The 17,121-nt window shown below is 42.2% G+C and overlaps 2 protein-coding genes across 4 annotated transcripts in view; both read right to left on the bottom strand.

Moving 5' to 3' along the window:
* LOC131679156 (nuclear receptor coactivator 3-like) overlaps window positions 1–17,121 on the bottom strand; it is a 496,452-nt gene that overhangs the window by 178,378 nt on the left and 300,953 nt on the right. The window lies entirely within an intron of this gene.
* LOC131679660 (uncharacterized) lies at window positions 1,524–3,384 on the bottom strand. The gene is made up of 2 exons (XM_058960393.1): window positions 3,084–3,384; window positions 1,524–2,806 (listed from the first exon to the last, which is right to left on the bottom strand). The coding sequence occupies exons 1-2, from the start codon at window positions 3,382–3,384 to the stop codon at window positions 1,524–1,526; spliced, it is 1,584 nt and encodes a 527-aa protein (XP_058816376.1).

A 17,121-nucleotide genomic window follows, 5' to 3' on the forward strand; every position in this document is an offset into this window, starting at 1 on the left:
TCCGTATTCCTAGTTTTAAGATAGTTGTAATTTCTACTCTTTGTTAAAACTATTGTCCCCCATCTTGTAAATAGAATTGTATCCCTAGTTTTAAATCATCTGTGAAATTTTTCATAAATATTTGTTCCCCCTTTTGTGTACCAAACTATATTGTTAGTTTTAAGATAACTGTAAATATTTCCTAAAAAACTATTACTATTGAATTCCTTGTTTTAAAATTTTTCATAAAAAAAAATCTTTTGCCCCCTCTCTTATATATAGAATTTTTTTTTCTAGTCTTAAGATAGCTGTAAATTTTTTCTCTGTTATAAAAAAAATATTTCAACATTATAACCTCCTAGTTTTAAGATATTCAAAATGTAAAAACAAAAGAATTCGGCACCGCCAAGCTAACGCATTTGTGCCTATCAAATAAACGAAATGAATAAAAAAAAAAAAAAAACTATCCGAAATCGATGGTACCAGCGGTGGTCAGCGTCCACCGAGGTGAAACTGCGCGAAGTAAAATTCAACACAACAAAGTGGACTGACCGCGAGAATTCGGCCGACCAACGAGTGCTAACGCGCTTGCGAATAGGGCATACCCGATTGACGCACGAATTCCTGCTGAAAAAAGAAGCCCCACCGGTTTGCGACAGCTGCGGGGTAACTACTGACGTCCGTCATGTGATCCTCCACTGTAAGAGGTACGACGAAGCCAGGAAGAAGAACGATATTGAATCGACGAGTCTACGAATGACTTTATGCAACAACAGAGACAACGAAGAGAATTTGCTAAACTTCCTCAAGGAAACAAGTCTGTATAAAAAAATTTGAAAAATCTGTATTGTAAATTAATGTTTGTGAAAGCGAAATTGAAACTAACTTTCCGACACGAATGCACCCTTCTGGTGTAAAGTGTCATTAATAAACAACAACAACAACAACAATTATTATTATTATTATTATTATTATTATTATTATTATTATTATTATTATTATTATTATTATTATTATTATTATTATTATTATTATTATTATTACTATGTTTATTATGGCTTTAATCACTGAGGGTCATTCGCCTAGAAAAAAAAGGAGTCGTTACATTGCATTTTACAAAGTCCTTGAGTTCTTCGATTAGACATTGCGCTCGGTGGCGATAATACACGTAACAACCTCCCCAGCACCCGGTCCGGGAGTGGCGGAGGGCCCGTTGAGCAATGTTGGTACATGTGTTGGCAGGTTGTGGTTGAAAGGGCCGCGGAAGATCCTCCCTATCACCCAGTCTGGGTGTGGCAGAGGGCCCGCTGGAAGATGGTAGATGGCCTAGTTTTGTTGTGGCTGATAGAGGGCCACGGGAGATCCTCCTCAGTGCCTGTTCGGAGTGAGACTTTAGATAGCTTCAAAAATATTGGCATCTTTCAAGAATGCGAGTAGTGTCTCTTCCTGTGCTGAGTTGTGTGATAGTGCGTCCCGAATCGAGAAGGGCAAATTATGGAGTCGCCGCAGGTCTTCGAGTTCCCGGCAGTTTTGGAGTAGGTGCTCTACCGTGATTCTTGTATTGCAGGTCGGGCACATTGGGGGATTGACGCGGGTGATGGTGTGGGTTTGGGTGATCGTCTTGTGTGTCCTACCCTTAGGCGCGACAGTGCTCTTTGTTCCCTCCGGTTTTCGCGGTCTGTCCACTTCGCGAGATCTTTTTTAACCTGTGGGTAGCCTCGTAGATTCCTCCAGTGGGCCATAAAGTGCTCGGAGACTTTTGCCTTGAATTCCTTAATAACATCAGACGATGGGACCTCTTTGGAAAACAGAGCGCGTGAATGGCGGCCGAGTGCGGCCGAACGGTCAGCCTCTTCGTTACCGCGAATCCCACTGTGCCCGGAAACCCAGCATATGGTAGTAAACGGGTCGCAGGATTGCTCTATGGCTTGAACATAGGTGTGCTTGGACTCCCCCGATTCCAGTGCTTTGATGACAGAGAGGGAATCGGAGAAAATCACAGCAGGAGTATCTTCAGGTTTCTTAGTGATGGCAATGGCGATGGCGGCTGCTTCTGCGGAGAATACTAAGCAAACAGAGGGTAGACGAAGGGTGAGGCCCTCTCCAATTCCGCTCACACCCGCCCCCATGCCCTCGCTAAGTTTCGAGCCGTCAGTGTAAATGTGCAGATGATTAGGGTATTTGCGTTCAACCATTTGAAGGAACTTAGCTCTGACAGTACTGGGAGGACCGCCTGTTCTGGCGGATACAGCCAGGCTGCAGTCTAAGTTTGGGCCACGCTCATGCCAGGCGCGGTTGTGAACCCGATGCAGCTGTGTGATTGTAGAGAGAGGGGTATTAGTAAATGCGATATGGATGTCCTTGGCTGTTTGTAGAAGGTGACATCCATCACCAGATGTTTTCTCTAAGAATCCAACCGCTCCTTTCAGGACAGCTACCGCCAGTGCCCATCGGCAGGGAAGTACTCCGGTTTCAACGCAGGCGGCTTCGGCAGGGGTGCTGGGCAGTAGATTCGAAGCCAGTCTGACTGCTCCGTGATACAACGGTGACAAGACTGATCCCTCCCAATTGAGACTGGTTATCTCTAGGCCGTAGAACAGGCGACTATGGAGGAGGGCTTGGTTGATATTTAGTGCGGTTCGCCTATTCCACTTTGGGTGACGCGAACTAAAGGAGCGAATTAGTCGTTTTCTACTTTCGCAGTCCTTTTTCACCTGCCGGAAGTGCGGTAGAAAAGTCGTCATCCGGTCGATAGTCATACCAAGAATTTTAGGTTCCTTCCGGAAAGGAATTAAGGTTCCGGCAAGTTTGACTGGCCTGGCGGTTCCTACATGATGGGAATTGCAGCAGTGCGCAATAGCGCATTTTGGGGCTGAGATACTGAAACCGATTGAGTCAGCCCACCGGCCGACAGCATTCACGGCTGCCTGTAGCTTCAGTCTTGTGCGACCAATTGTTTTTCCGATAGCAATAAGTATTATATCGTTGGCGTAGACAACGAAGCGTGGCAAAAAGGGAATTCATGCTGACCAAGAATAATGTGACTGCCAAGGCTGACCCTTGTGGGACGCCGTTAGCTTCCTGAAACAGGTTCGACTGCTTACCTCCAATGCCCACCCTGAAACTTCGGTCACTGAGGTACTGCTTGAGGAAGCAGCCAAGGTTTCCGCTAACACCCCATTGGTGCAGCTGGCGAAGCACTCCTTCACGCCATACCGTGTTGTATGCCTTGGCGAGATCAAGGATGGCGATGTCCGCATGTAGGTCGCTGGCTATGGCGTCACTTACTGTTTCACCGAGGCAGCCTAGATGAATTCCTGTGCCGAGTCCCTTACGGAATGCGAACTGTCGATGGTCGAGAAGCTCCTGTTCCTCGAGGAAGGTCATCAGGCGTCTGTTTACCATTCTTTCCATCGTCTTCCCAATACAGGGGAGAAGGCTCGCATTTCTTCGGAATGGGAATCGTGAGAGCGGTTCTCCAGCTGTCTGGGAAGGATCCGCCTTCCCATATCCTGTTGAATCCGTTTAGGAGTGCTCGCTTGCCAACCGGGGGTAAATGCCTTAATAGGAGATAACCAACGTTGTCGAGTCCCGCTGAGTTGCTCTTTGCAGTAGTCAGTGCAGTGGCTAGTTCTACTCCTGAGAAAGGTTTGTTGTAATCCTGGCTATCGTCTGGACTGAATGTTGTAGGGGTGGCTTCTATTTACCTCTTCGTTCTCAGGAAGGCAGATGGGAGGGAGGAGTCCTTAGAAAGAAGGGCGAAGTGTTGACCGATTGCATTAGCAATTTCAGAGGGCTCAACTGTAGTGGTACCGTTTACCGTTAGTGCGAAGCCGTTTTGCCTTCTTTTGCCGCTTAGGGCATTGAACCTTCTCCACAGATCCGCAGTCGACGAATCGGAGCTGATCCCGTCTAGAAAAGATGCCCAGCTGGCCTCCTAGGCTATCTCGATGGCCGCCTGGCCTGGTTCCTGAGTTGGCGAAAATCCGCTGATTTCTCATCCCATCGATGATGGTCAAGGGGGGTATTTTTAAGATTTCGAAGAGATTTTCGTCGTTCTTTGATTGCCCTCGCTACTTCTGGGTTCCACCACTGAACCGCTCGTTTTGGTGGTGCTCCACTGGTTCGGGGAATGCATGGTTTTGCAGCCTGTGTCATTACCATTACAAGCTCGTCTGGTGAATAATCCTGGTCTCGATCGAGTGCATCCGAAACGTTATCTTCGTAGGTGACTTATTCCGCCCGATCATAGAGCCAACGGGACACGGGAAGGGAGCTTTTTTTGCTGCGCGGTGAGCAGGTTTTGTTGTTAACGTCTTCAGGTCTGATGGTTTCTTCGTGGACTTTGAGCTTTGACGTTAGTGTGGCTGGTTTTGTACCGTTGGACCCTGAAGGAACGTAAAGTGCGACAGATGGTTCCGATTGAGTTACAGGATTGTTGGAACTTATCCGGGAAGGCCCCGGGTTCCCCACGCCGGCAACCGTCGGGGACTCATCGAGTATCTCCGGAACTTCCCGAGTCGGGGGCGACGCGGGGAAAGGGTCTTTTTTCGTGTACGGTGTGCAGGTTTTGCTGTTCGTGCTGTCCCATTGTGATTTCGTGTGCACGGATTCTGTAAATGCGGTATAGTTGTAGCGATTTCCAGCGTTCATGTCGCTGCTCCTGTAGCGAAAATGAACTGGATGCCAGGAGCAACCGGCGACAGAGCTTAGGTTGCGGAGCCGAATGTTGGTGTGGCTGTGGTCCAATCGATTGGGGGTCAATTCTTCTTTATTAGATTTGTTATTTGCTCTTAGCAGGCGACGGATTGTTGCTCTGTGTTTCGATGGTTGGCGGCGGAGTGTCGCCTGGCGGATATTGGCGGATTTGGGGGCAGTCGGTTGTTGACTGTTGCATTTAGTCTGGAGGTACTTGCCTGGGCAAAACCCACCCCGCGCCGACAGCCGCCGGGGGTGCATCGGGAGAACCCGGAATTTCACCCGGGCCCCGAGGTGGTGGAGGAACGCTATGTGGGAAGCTGAGCTGCAAGCAACCGGGCGGGTCATAGGTGGTGGATAATGCTTAATCGCGATAGCAACTAGTTGTGATTCGCGACCCGAACCAGCAGCGGGGGCTGACTGCGGGTATGGTAGGACGAGGTAGTGGGCCCTATACGTCCTAGGCCTAAATACCACATGCCCTAAAGCAGCCCTGACAAGGCGAGCCAGTGCCGCCTTTAAATAAGCGCTTAGCCCAAATCCCTCTCCTCCCGTTATCCTTCCTTCCTTCCTTCTGCGGCTGTTCGCCCATCTAAATATGGAAGCTGTTCTTCAATGTCAGCTTCTTTCACCGAACAGCCTAGATAAGCCGTGTAGTGTCGGTAGTGGTTGTTTCAACCGGCTAAGAATTACACTACAGACTACCTGTTCCAGTGGTAAAAATCCACCAAACAGGGAACCCCAATTCCATAGTGTTTTGCGACCCGTGCTATGGGTAAAATTGTTGAGGGGGTTTAAAATATTCTCAATGGCGAACGGAGCCTGGGAAGAGTTGAGCGAACTCCCCTTTTTTCACCGATGATCCGCTTAATTTTGCCGAATTTTTGTTGGCTGGGGGCTTGCTGAGACTCTCGGCTCGGTGAAGTTTTGTTGAATTTCGAATATCAAATTTCGATGTGTACAGATGAATCGCCCAGAGGCCGTGTGGTATCCGGCCAAGAATTGAACCACTGGGGTTCTGCTCCCATGTCGTAGGAGGCGACTGGAAGTAGGAGACCCTAAGTCAAGGTGTAATTCCGTGCCGAGGACTTAATGACTGGAGGGTCTAAAGTATGCCAGTCGCGCACGGAGCATTTTGGGTTTTGCCCTTACTGTGTTATGCGAATCCCTGACACAGTGGGCCATTATTTTCTTCGCAAATCGTGGTAATCGAATGATCGTGTCCCAGTTAAACCTGATATGGCTCTCTATATGCGTTAACATCCTAACTCGCTTGGTGTCCTCTAGTTGTTGTGCAATTTATGTTGGAAATGATATGTACAGTTCTCTAATCAACAATGGTTACAATAGCACAAATCAATCTCCAGCATAAACGTACAGCAACTATGAATTTATCTCGACTCATGCAGGAAGGTAAAGTTTCCATAGCATTGGTTCAAGAACCGTATTTACATAAAGGAAACTTCTATTTTGGAAAGTTACTTAACACTGCCTTCATTGCTTACAACAAGACAGGCATGACTAACCCACGTGAAACTTTTGCGAGATCTGGGAGGGAGGAGGTGTTAGACATAACACTTTGCTCTGATAGAATTTTGCGTGAGCTGGGAAATTGGCAGGTTCCAAATGAAACTGAACCGTCTCTATCCGATCATAAATATATATTTTTCGATCATTTTGATGTCACCTTCAATGTGGTAACGTATCGTAATTCCAAATCTACAAACTGAGACCCTTTTTTGGAAAACTTGGCGACTAAATTTCATGGATATTTTCCAACAATTAGTCAACTAGACGACTTAGATGACGTCGTGGATACGACAATCTCATTCATATTAGCTACGAAGAAGCTTGTCCACTACGTACTGTTAAATAGACTAGGGGAACCCCTTGGTGGAGGGCTGAGCTTGAAAGAATGAAGAAAGTTATGAGAAGAGCTTGGAACCGGCGTCAGCGTGATGACTCCAGGGCTTTCCGGTCAGCTCGTAGTGCCTATAAGAAATGTCTCAGATCTGCAGAACGGGCTGGCTGGCAAAGCCTATGCACTAATGTCTCTAGTCTGAATGAGACTAGCAGGTTAAACTAAATTCTCTCCAAATCGAATGATTTTCAGATGAACTCCTTAAAAACCAGAGATGGTGATTATGTGACGGACGAAAAAGATGTTCTTAATTGTCTCTTCGACACACACTTTCCAGGTTGTATCGATCCTGAGCTGAACAATGTTCACAGATCTCATTCTGGTGATTCGGACTCGTGGGCGTTAGCACGCACATTGGTTTCCGCTGAATCGGTCAAGTGGGCAATTGACAGCTTTGCTCCATACAAATCACCCGGAAAAGATGGAATACTTCCCGTGCTACTGCAAAAGGGTATTTTGATATTCTTAAACATGTCTTGAAAAAGATTTTGCTTCCCAGTCTTGCTACCGGGTATATCCCGAAAGCATGGCGAGAAATAACTGTTAGATTTATTCCCAAAGGGGGCGCTCAAGCTATGAAGAAGACAAGAGTTTTAGGCCTATCAGCTTAAGTTCTTTTCTTCTGAAAGCTTTGGAACGGATGATCGATCATCACATCAGGGACGTTGGTTTAGTTGAATACCCACTGCACAAAATGCAACATGCATATCATCACGAAAAATGGGAAATCCACGATCACTCTGCTTCACGATGTTGTTTACAACATTGAGAAAGCCTTCTCGCTCAAGCAATCTAGCTTAGGTGTAGTCTTAGATATTGAGGGTGCTTTTGACAATGTGTCCTTCCAGTCTATTCTGGAAGCGACGCGCGGCCATGGGATACCTGCATGTATCTCGGGTTGGGTAAACGCAATGCTTAGTAACCGCATACTTTGCTCGTCAACGGCGACAGGCTGCGATACGGAAGTTGAGTATTTCCGGTTGTCCTCAGAGCGGCGTTCTGTCACCTTTGTTATGGAACTTGGTAGCTGACGGCTTGTTGAAGAAGCTCAATGAGCTTGGATTTCCAACCTACGGGTTTGCTGACGATTACCAAATACTAATTACTGGATTTTGTATCGGAACAATCTTTGACTTAACGCAACAGGCATTAAGAGCTGTCGACAAGTTAAACTATAAGTTAACCCAAGCAAAACTTCAATGGTTCTTTTCACGAAGAAGCGAATAACAACCGGGGTTCGTCCCTTGCAGTTCTTTGATTCTGAGCTACTGTGTGCAGATCAAGTCAAATACGTTGGAGTCATATTGGATTCCAAACTGAATTGGTCTGCTCACATTGAGTTGAGAGTCAAGAAAGCGTGCATGGCCTTCAAGCAGTGCAGACGAACTTTTGGAAAGACCTGGTGTCTCAAACCTAAATACATCTATTGGATTTACACGACAATTGTACGTCCAATACTGTCATACGGATGCCTTGTGTGGTGGCAGAGGGGAGAGGTGGTGACAGTCCAGTAAAAGCTAAACCATCTGCAAAAAATGGCGTTCATGGCGTTGACTGGTGCTTTCACCACGACTCCGACTGCTGTTCTTGAGGCACTTCTAAATATCAAACCAGTACACATACACCTCAAACAAGAAGCACTATCATGTGCATACAGACTGCAGGTTACTGGGCTTTGGAACAGTAACCATGTTGATCTTGCTACCAGTCATACACGATTGTGGTCACAAATGGTTACATGGGGTGAAGATATTCTTACTCCCAGCGATATTACACTCACTTGTAGTTTTCCTTACAGGACATTCCATGTGAAGATTCCCTCACGAGAGAAGTGGTTGTCTGGCTTTATGGAAAGACAACAACAAACGCAAGTGGTCTGTTACACTGACGGTTCTCTGATGGAGGGACGTGCTGTTGCTGGTGCTGGTGTCTACTGTCGTGAAATGAGATTGGAACAATGCTGACCAGGGCTTTAACCGGCCACTGCAAACTCAATAATCACATGGCAACTATTCAGCGCGCTGAGTCTTTTTCGTGGGATCTTTGTGAATCCGACTACGGAACCTAATAACATCTGATATGCAACTGTCCAGCGGTAGCGCAATTGCGATTTCGAGTCTTCTGCCGTCCTTGTGTAGACGAAACCATGTTTGGACGACTGAAACTCAGAGACATACTATAGTTTCTTATCCAATGTGGTAAAGAGCTTTAGGCTTTCAACTTTCGTAGGCAAGTTGAACTACTTGTGAGTTTAACTTACCTGTTGTTTATTTTTGTTTTTCTACTGTTATTTTTCCCACCCTTTCAATTCTACTTCCCCACACCTCCTTATCCTTTCCTTCCGCTCAGGAAATGATGAAAACACACGGCAAGGCACAAATCCCCGACTACATACGAGGAACGTGCCATTTAAGCCAATATATTCTGATTCCTGATTCCTGATATTGAATGTATCCACTATTTTTAAAAGCTCGAATATTTTTACAATTTGAGCTATTCCATCCATTTTTTTTTATTTTCGCTATTATATGGTTTGATTGTTATATTTGCCACTTCTAAAATTTTGGCAACCTCTCTCTCATATTTTTGCCATCTTTGGAATTTTATTATTGTTGCTGTTATATTTTTTTTGTACTTCTGGTAGTATTACTACTTTTAGTAATCTAACTACGATGACCATTTTCGACATTTTTGTTACTTTGGCCGTTTTGAAACTTTTACTGTAGTTGCTGCTTCGCAAGTCGTGTTATTTCAGCAACTTTTACAATATTTATTGCTTCATTTAGTTTGTCCTCTGTTTTCGCATTCTGGCTATTTTGACTGGTTTTTCTGCCATTTTTACTACTTCACCTGTTTTATTGTTTTTGCTATTTTATGTTTTCACTATAATTTTTATCTTAACATTTTATATAATTTTGATATTTTCGCTGTTTACATAATTTTTGAAATCTTTGTTATTTGTACTATTTTTTGCTAAAATTGATATTATTGAAATTTTCACTAGTTTTGTAATTTTTCGATAAGGCATGATCCATAAATGACGTAGCATTTTTTGAGTGATTTTTAACACCCCCTCCCCCATCGTAGCATTTCGTCACAAACTTCTATATACCCCCCTCTGGTAATTACGTAGCTTGACCGTAACCCTCACCCCCCTCGTTGTCCCCGTGAAAAATTTAAAAAAATCAAAAACGATGTTAGTTAGAGAAAACGGGTAAGATTCTCGTGACATCAGGTCAACCCCCCATGACCCCCTACCTCCCTGTCGTCACACATCATCACAAAATACAAAACTCCCCCCTTCCCCATATAATGCTACGTCATTTATGGATGGTCCCTAACTTTGCTTTCATTGCTATCATTGCAGTGTGTACCATTTGCCCTATTTGTTCTATTAGATTACATAATTTTTTTTGCTATTTTCCTAGTATCTTACTTATTGCCAATTTTGCTATTTTTCCTATATTTTGCTATTTTTCCTATATTTGCTAAATTTTATTATTTTCGACGCTGGATATCTTTGCTTTATTGTTGTTTTTATATTTTTGCGCTATGTGTGCTATTATTGTTTTATTCAAGGAAGGGAGGCTAGGCCCGCTAGATCTCTATGAACTATGATTCATTTCACAATACAAAATGCATTGGTAGAACGATTGAAGAGATGACTCAAACTGGAAAATGGCTCATCAGAGCTTCACGAAAATTGCAGGTCGCAAAATTAACGAAAAGAGTAACCAGCTGTTTCAAGCGGAACCCCAGCCTCTCCGTCCGAGATGTCGCAATCAAGCTGGGAGTGTCGTCTACAAACGTGCATCCAACTACAAAACGAGCCGGACTGTCGACTGTCTACAATGATGTAGTGACTCCAAATCGTGACGATAAGCAAAAAACAAGTCGGCCAGAGAACGATCGCAGAAGCTGTCAGCATTGTGATGCTGACGAAGTTGGACTGTATGGTACAGGGTGACGAAACCTACTACGAAGGCAGATTTGAAACCAATTCATGGGTAGGAATACTGGCAGAGATTTCAATATTTTCATTTTCCCATATTTTGCATCTATTAGAAATACAAGAGGAATGCGTTCAAGGACGGATTTACTCGAATTTGGCTTGGTTCGTTTGCTAGGGACAATCAAGCAAATTTCCATGCGAGGTTAATAAAATCGGATCAAAATCAGCGAGTTGACAAAATCGTGGGTAGATGAAATCCGGTCTTCACTGTATATCCAATTGTGTTTGAAAGAAGACTGTATCTTCGTGATTTTTAATTAGATGGTACAGTTTGAAGTAGCGAACGGTACTTTTTAACGTTTGATTAAACAATTTCAGATCGTTGAGGTAGAGTTAAAATATGAAAGGTCGAAGATGACTACCCTGAGGAACTCGAGAGCTGACTACGAAAGGAGATGTTGTGCAGTTTCTAAGTTTTTCGCTGACATTTTACAACCCATTAGATGGTTCAACAACAAGTGACGATCGGTGAGTTTTTGACTGGCAAAACAGAGATTCAGTTGTTACTCTTACTATCAGCAATGACATTAATCAAAATATTAGGAAGATATTTTCTAATATTTGAAGAAACTCATAGATAAACCACGTTTCGATCATATGGAGGCTAATAAGCGAAAATCCGAATTTGAAAGTACTTTGAAAGAATTTGAGAAAGTACACCACGAGATTAATAATGTTCGCATTGTATAACTGTACTCCATTATCTTAGCAACGCAATGATTAAATAGTTCAATCTTTGTTAAAACAGCCATCTTAGAGACATCATTGAACATGTAAACATTAATCTTTCGATACCTGTGCACATCATCAAATACGAAGAAAAAGAGAACGCCTTTTGTGGTACTTGCAACAGTGTTTTTGCTGTGCTTGCGTTCAACTACGTCTATTACTATTACCGCCAATACTCAAAAAACCTAATGTATGTACGAAGAACAGATTGCCACGTGAAAATTCTATCATCAAAATGCATAGTACAGGAAACCAATTATTGATTTTTCCGGGATTTGGTAAAGGATCAGGTGTTATCTGAATCCGAAAGTATCATTTATCAAAGTGTTATTATAAATTATAAATCCTGTATCAAATCCTCTATCAAACTAGCACATGTGCTAAGTTTTACTAAATATTAGTAGGTATGTAGTAGGAATTGTCGACTCCGCGTTTTCCAATTTTAAAATTTTCTGGTCCGCGTTCTTCAATTTAACGATTTTTCAGTGCCGAATTCGGGTTTGGATCATTAAAAAAAAACTAACGCGAGCAAGGAATAGAGATGGTCGGGTTCTTTAAGTTTGGCATTCTCGGATTTGGGTCGGGTTCCGGTTTTTCAAATTTGATATTCTCGGGCTCGGGTCGATTTCGAGTTTTTTATATTTTAAATTTTCGAGCTCGGGTGGAATCCCGGTTTATCAAATTTGGAATTCTGGGGCACGAGCTTCGAACAAATTTAACTCAACTTTTTTTTTGTCGTTGTTTACCTCTACACACCAAACCTAGTTGCTCTTTTGTAGGTCAATGAACTACAAGTCCCAAACGTTGCAGGTTTGAATACTGTCTCTGGGGTGATTTATTACATAACTGCTTTCATTAACTCACCATTTCGATCTGTTTTCCCAGTTGGATACCACAAAAAAGTTTTAAAATAGGATATTGGCACTTACGTCAAAATCCAAAAAAAAGAATTAATTGTTTAAAATTAAGTGGTCGATAATCATGATCCTGTCAATTTGAAATTGTAATCAATGAAAATGAACTCAAGTATTGAGCTGTGTATTAACGATAGAATAAATAAAGAGGGGGTATCAAGCACAATTTTAATTTTGAGAAGCAAGCAATAAGAACTCCATCACCACTCTTTTTACAACTAATTTGTTCATTGCAAAGCTGTCTAAAAACCGAATGTGAGCTTCCAAAAATCTTGCCGGATAACCAGTTTGAAAACGTACATATCATAGTTACTATTAGAGCCGGATAGAAGTTACTCGGTGAGAAAACCACCGACGTTCTGGTACTAAATATTTGAAATAGAGTTGTCAGAATTTCTCATGGTGCCCGATATGCTGTTTCTGATATTTGTCTTCTATTTATGCTACTTTTGTCACTTTTAATTCTTTAAGAGTAATTGTAATGATTTTGTTGACTTTCTAGGTTATGATCATATTGAAATGTGGTCATCAATCTAATACTTTAGGCAGAATAGTTTTTGATGTTCTCTCCAATGTTTCGACCATATTTTCTAGTCGTTTTCAAGGATTGAATAAGATCTCCTCTATATTTGACGAATTTCGCACTAAATCGCATTCAGAGTTGGTAGTACCCTGTCAGATTTTAATAAAACTTTCTGTACATGAGAACGTCGTCACAAAAAGTCACTTTGCATACTTCGTTTTTCCAAAAATTAACTAGACTGGCTTCTGCAAAGGGTCAAACTTTTTTTTACCATTTTCTTAAATGGCTACAGTCTAAAAATGACAAATTCTACAAAAACATGTTGTAGGAGTATTTTCACAAAATTAGAATAAAAATATTGAAAAAATTCTTCATCGACTCCTACACTGAAAAAAAAATTATTTTAAGAATTTAAAATCGATTTACAAAAAAGCCCATCTTTGATTTGGATGAAATTTTGTTCCTAGATAGGTAATTATGTTCCCTACCTACGATATAAAATTTAAGTTGTGCACTTTCAAGGAAAAATTTGAAAAAAAAAACATTTCCTTGCTGAAACTGATTTTTTTAGTGTATTTTTATCAAAAACTAAACCAATGAAAGTCATTATCATCTGAGAATCCAATTTCCTAACTGTGAGTTGCCTGATACATGCAAAAAGTATCAGTAACGAATTTGGTATATATTCATAACAAACTTGAATGAGGGTAAAGATAAACCATATACATCATCGATATATGCGAGATTTTACTAAATACAACTTGACCGTGTACGTATACGAAGAAGTATCTTGACCCGCTCGGGAAGTAGAGATTGATGGTGTAGTCTCCAACAAGGGCTTTAGTTGCGAAGAATGGGGTTCGCTCTTTCAAGAACGCTTTTCTTCGGCCAGTGAAAATTCTGGTTCGCTAGCGTCCAGGAAAAATAAAGGAGCATATGAAAACAACTTAATTTCCATCAGGCTCATTTCGAGCCTTTCGTCGAATCCGCTCTTCCAAACTTTGAACTTACTTATTGATTATTGAGCTTAGATCGACTTATTGTAGAAATAAGGCATGCTGTGGAAACTGTGGAGAGACTCCGTATAATCTCTTGACATATCCCACAAATAAATTTTGTGGGGTCAAAATGAAATATTCTTTTAAGGAACGCTCCGATAAGAAATGCAAAAGAGCGCTACGCCACCGACGACGACTAATTTCTACGTTTCCTACGTACACTAAAGAGCAAGAATCTTACCATCCCATTGTGGGAATATCTTCTAATGTGCCTATAAATTTCCGAAAGAGGAAAATCAGTTTTCTCTCCTAAGCTTCCTCGTAAAGGCCTGAGAGAATCCCGTGAAGGGTGCTGTTAAAAACCCGAAATAAGTGGTTCCTGGTCTCGGTAACCTTAGAAACTAGCAGAAATTTCAAAAACCCCAAGTGTCCCTAAATGACATCAAAAACCCCAAGTGTCCCTATATTTCAGTCCCTGCATCTTCCCCCAGGTTTTACACAATGCATTTGCACTACGATTAAAGGTCAGACGAAACGAGTACCCGACGCGAACAACCGTGAACAGTCTTCCACTTCGTCGTGGGCAGAGATTGCTTAGCATTGTGCGCGAAAGGGACTTTTGAACTTCGGATCGCCCGATTTTTTCCCAATATACCCGACGATACAAATGCAAATGACTGATGAAAGCTGAAAAACGCGACTATTGGCACCGGTCCGTCGACGGATTAACAGACGGATCATCAGAGAAACAATGTTTCGTCTGGTGGCTAGAGTCTACGTTGTGTATTCGATACATCCTGTGGTCGGAATGCAAGGAACTTTCGTCGTATGATGACAGCTATGCATCGCTTTTATGCTAATTTTTATGACAGTAGTGGTGAGTGAAATAATAAAAGAGGCTGTGCTGCCAACATTCTCCACACAAAACTGATGGTTTTATATTTACCTGCCAACGACCATGCCCACATCGTTACAGTTACAGGAGGCTCTCCGTTTGATGTAGCATGGAAAGCACTCTATTTTCTGAGAGTTTTTGAGCACTTTATCTGTTTTTTGCAATTTTAGATATTAGATGGCTAATTTTACTGTTTTTCCTTTCTCCTATAGAAAGGTTATGCAATCACTCTGAACATCGTCAACTTAATCCCGGCCCGGAAGGCCGTCTGTCATATTTTATTCGACTCAGTTCGTCGAATTCGACAAAGGTATGTGTGTGTGCGTATGTATGTGTGCATATATATATGTATGTATGTATGTATGTATGTGGCCAAAAATATGCACATCGGTTACTCGGAGATGGCTGAACCGATTTCATCAAAGTCTCAAATGAAAGGTACAACGTTCCCATAGGCTGCTATTGAATTTCATTAAATTCCGAGCTCCGGTTCCGGAGTTACGGGTTTAAGAGTACGGACACACAGCAAATTCACATTTTTACCTTTCTCCTATAGAAAGGTTATGCAATCACTCTGAACATCGTCAACTTAATTTTTTTTGACTTACATAGGTTTTCTGTATTTTAACAGGGTCGTAGTTAGAGGGATACGGTGAGGCCCCCGCTTCACATCACTCACCACCCTTCCCTAAACCGCCCTTCCCTCATCAAGTACCCCTCTACGCGAATAAAATCTTCAATTCCTCTGGAACAAATTTTCCTAGTGGGTCTGAAAAACCAGGGCAAAATTTGGTTTGAAATGATTTTGAGTTGAGAAACTAATTTAAAATTTCTTAACATGTTGAAATTTTTTGGCTAGGTCCAAATCCCCGAACCCTCCTCCTGGATTCGCCGCTGGTTTCAAGTGTTTCAGAGTCGACATACAGCGACTCTAGTTCGTAGCTGTCGATTCATTGTACGTATGTGTAAATCGCACTGTATATTTAATAGACATTTCCACCATTATATTAACCATAACCAGTCATGGAGTCGTAGTTTGGATAAATGAGAAAGGCACAATTGCACCACCAGGATTAAACCGGGTTTTGTTTATTTTAGGAATTCATAATGGGTATTATTTAAGGATACGTTTTGGGAGATAGGGGGATAAAGAAATTTGTTACAATTTGTGATATGGGGAAAGTGGGAAGTCAACTTTGGGCACTTTTTGTGTAACATAATTCATCAATGGTAAATTTTTGATATTTCCTTAATTTTTTGTTTGTTTGTTTTATAGTTTTCGTTACTTTTGCTCTTTTAGCTATCTTGGCCATTTGTTTCTATCTTCGTAGTTTTTTCTAGCTTCATATTTTTTTCTATTTTGCCATTGTTGCAGTTTTCACGCTTGTCACTGGTTCAGAGGGTAAGATACTGATGTCATAAGCCACTCTTCGTATGTTCGAGACCCAACCGGGAAGGTTTCTTAGTGACTAGTTGGGATCGTATGTTAACAATTTTTTCTATTTGTGGTTTTTTGCTAGCTTTGTAATTTTTACTATATTTTTTTTCGAGAGTTGTCCTACTGGAGCTGTAGAGCTAGGTTCTCAGAGGGGCTCCCCGTCAGAATCACATACTACAATTTGCAGACGAGACAGGCAATGGCGCCCAATAAAACACTGATTTAGGCCAATTGTAGCGGGCCGTGATTCTGAATGTGATTTTCATTGTACGGTTCAGGTATGTGCGTGCGTAGAGACTTCGCGATCGCGTGTATCATCGCGAAGGGTTCAAGCCTTTTTACGTTAACGTGTTCGATCGCGTGTGCGTTTGTATGTCGCGTGTGCTAACGTGTATGTAACTTCGCGTGTATAAATTCTATATTAAAACCGTTTGCCTTTCGAATATTCGCATGTATTCTAGAATGATCACGCGCGGACCGTGAATCTGATACTTAATTTTTCTAGATCCTAGAAAAAAGTGGGTTCTTATATATCACTAGAGTTCCTAGTCATGTCGCCATGGAACGTGTTGTCCAGTGGATATGAGAGCTTTCTATTTAGTTGATTCAATTGAAGTCATGGACCTAGACTTCTGGAATCGAGAATAGAGACTTCCGTACGTAACCGATCCGTTATCGCGCGAGTGCGGGGGACTGTTGGTTTACGCTTGAGACCGCGTTTGAATGTTTATAGGTGCTGAGACGTTCATATTATCACCGGGATGTTATCATGTCTGCGAGAGCGCGGGTGTACTTGCCGTGGATAATCGCGAAGGGCTCAAGCATTTGTATGTTTGTTTGCTGCGTGTATATGACTTCATGTGTATAAATTCGATTTTTATATCGCCATGGAACGTGTAGTTTAATGGATGAGTATCTTCTTTTTGATTGGTCCACCTGAAGGCATTGCTACTAGGGCCGAGAATATGGGTTTCCGGACGAAACCGATTCATGATCGCGCGAACACGGCATTTG

The sequence above is a fragment of the Topomyia yanbarensis genome, chromosome 2, assembly GCF_030247195.1.
Source record: "Topomyia yanbarensis strain Yona2022 chromosome 2, ASM3024719v1, whole genome shotgun sequence".
Lineage (NCBI taxonomy): Eukaryota > Metazoa > Arthropoda > Insecta > Diptera > Culicidae > Topomyia > Topomyia yanbarensis.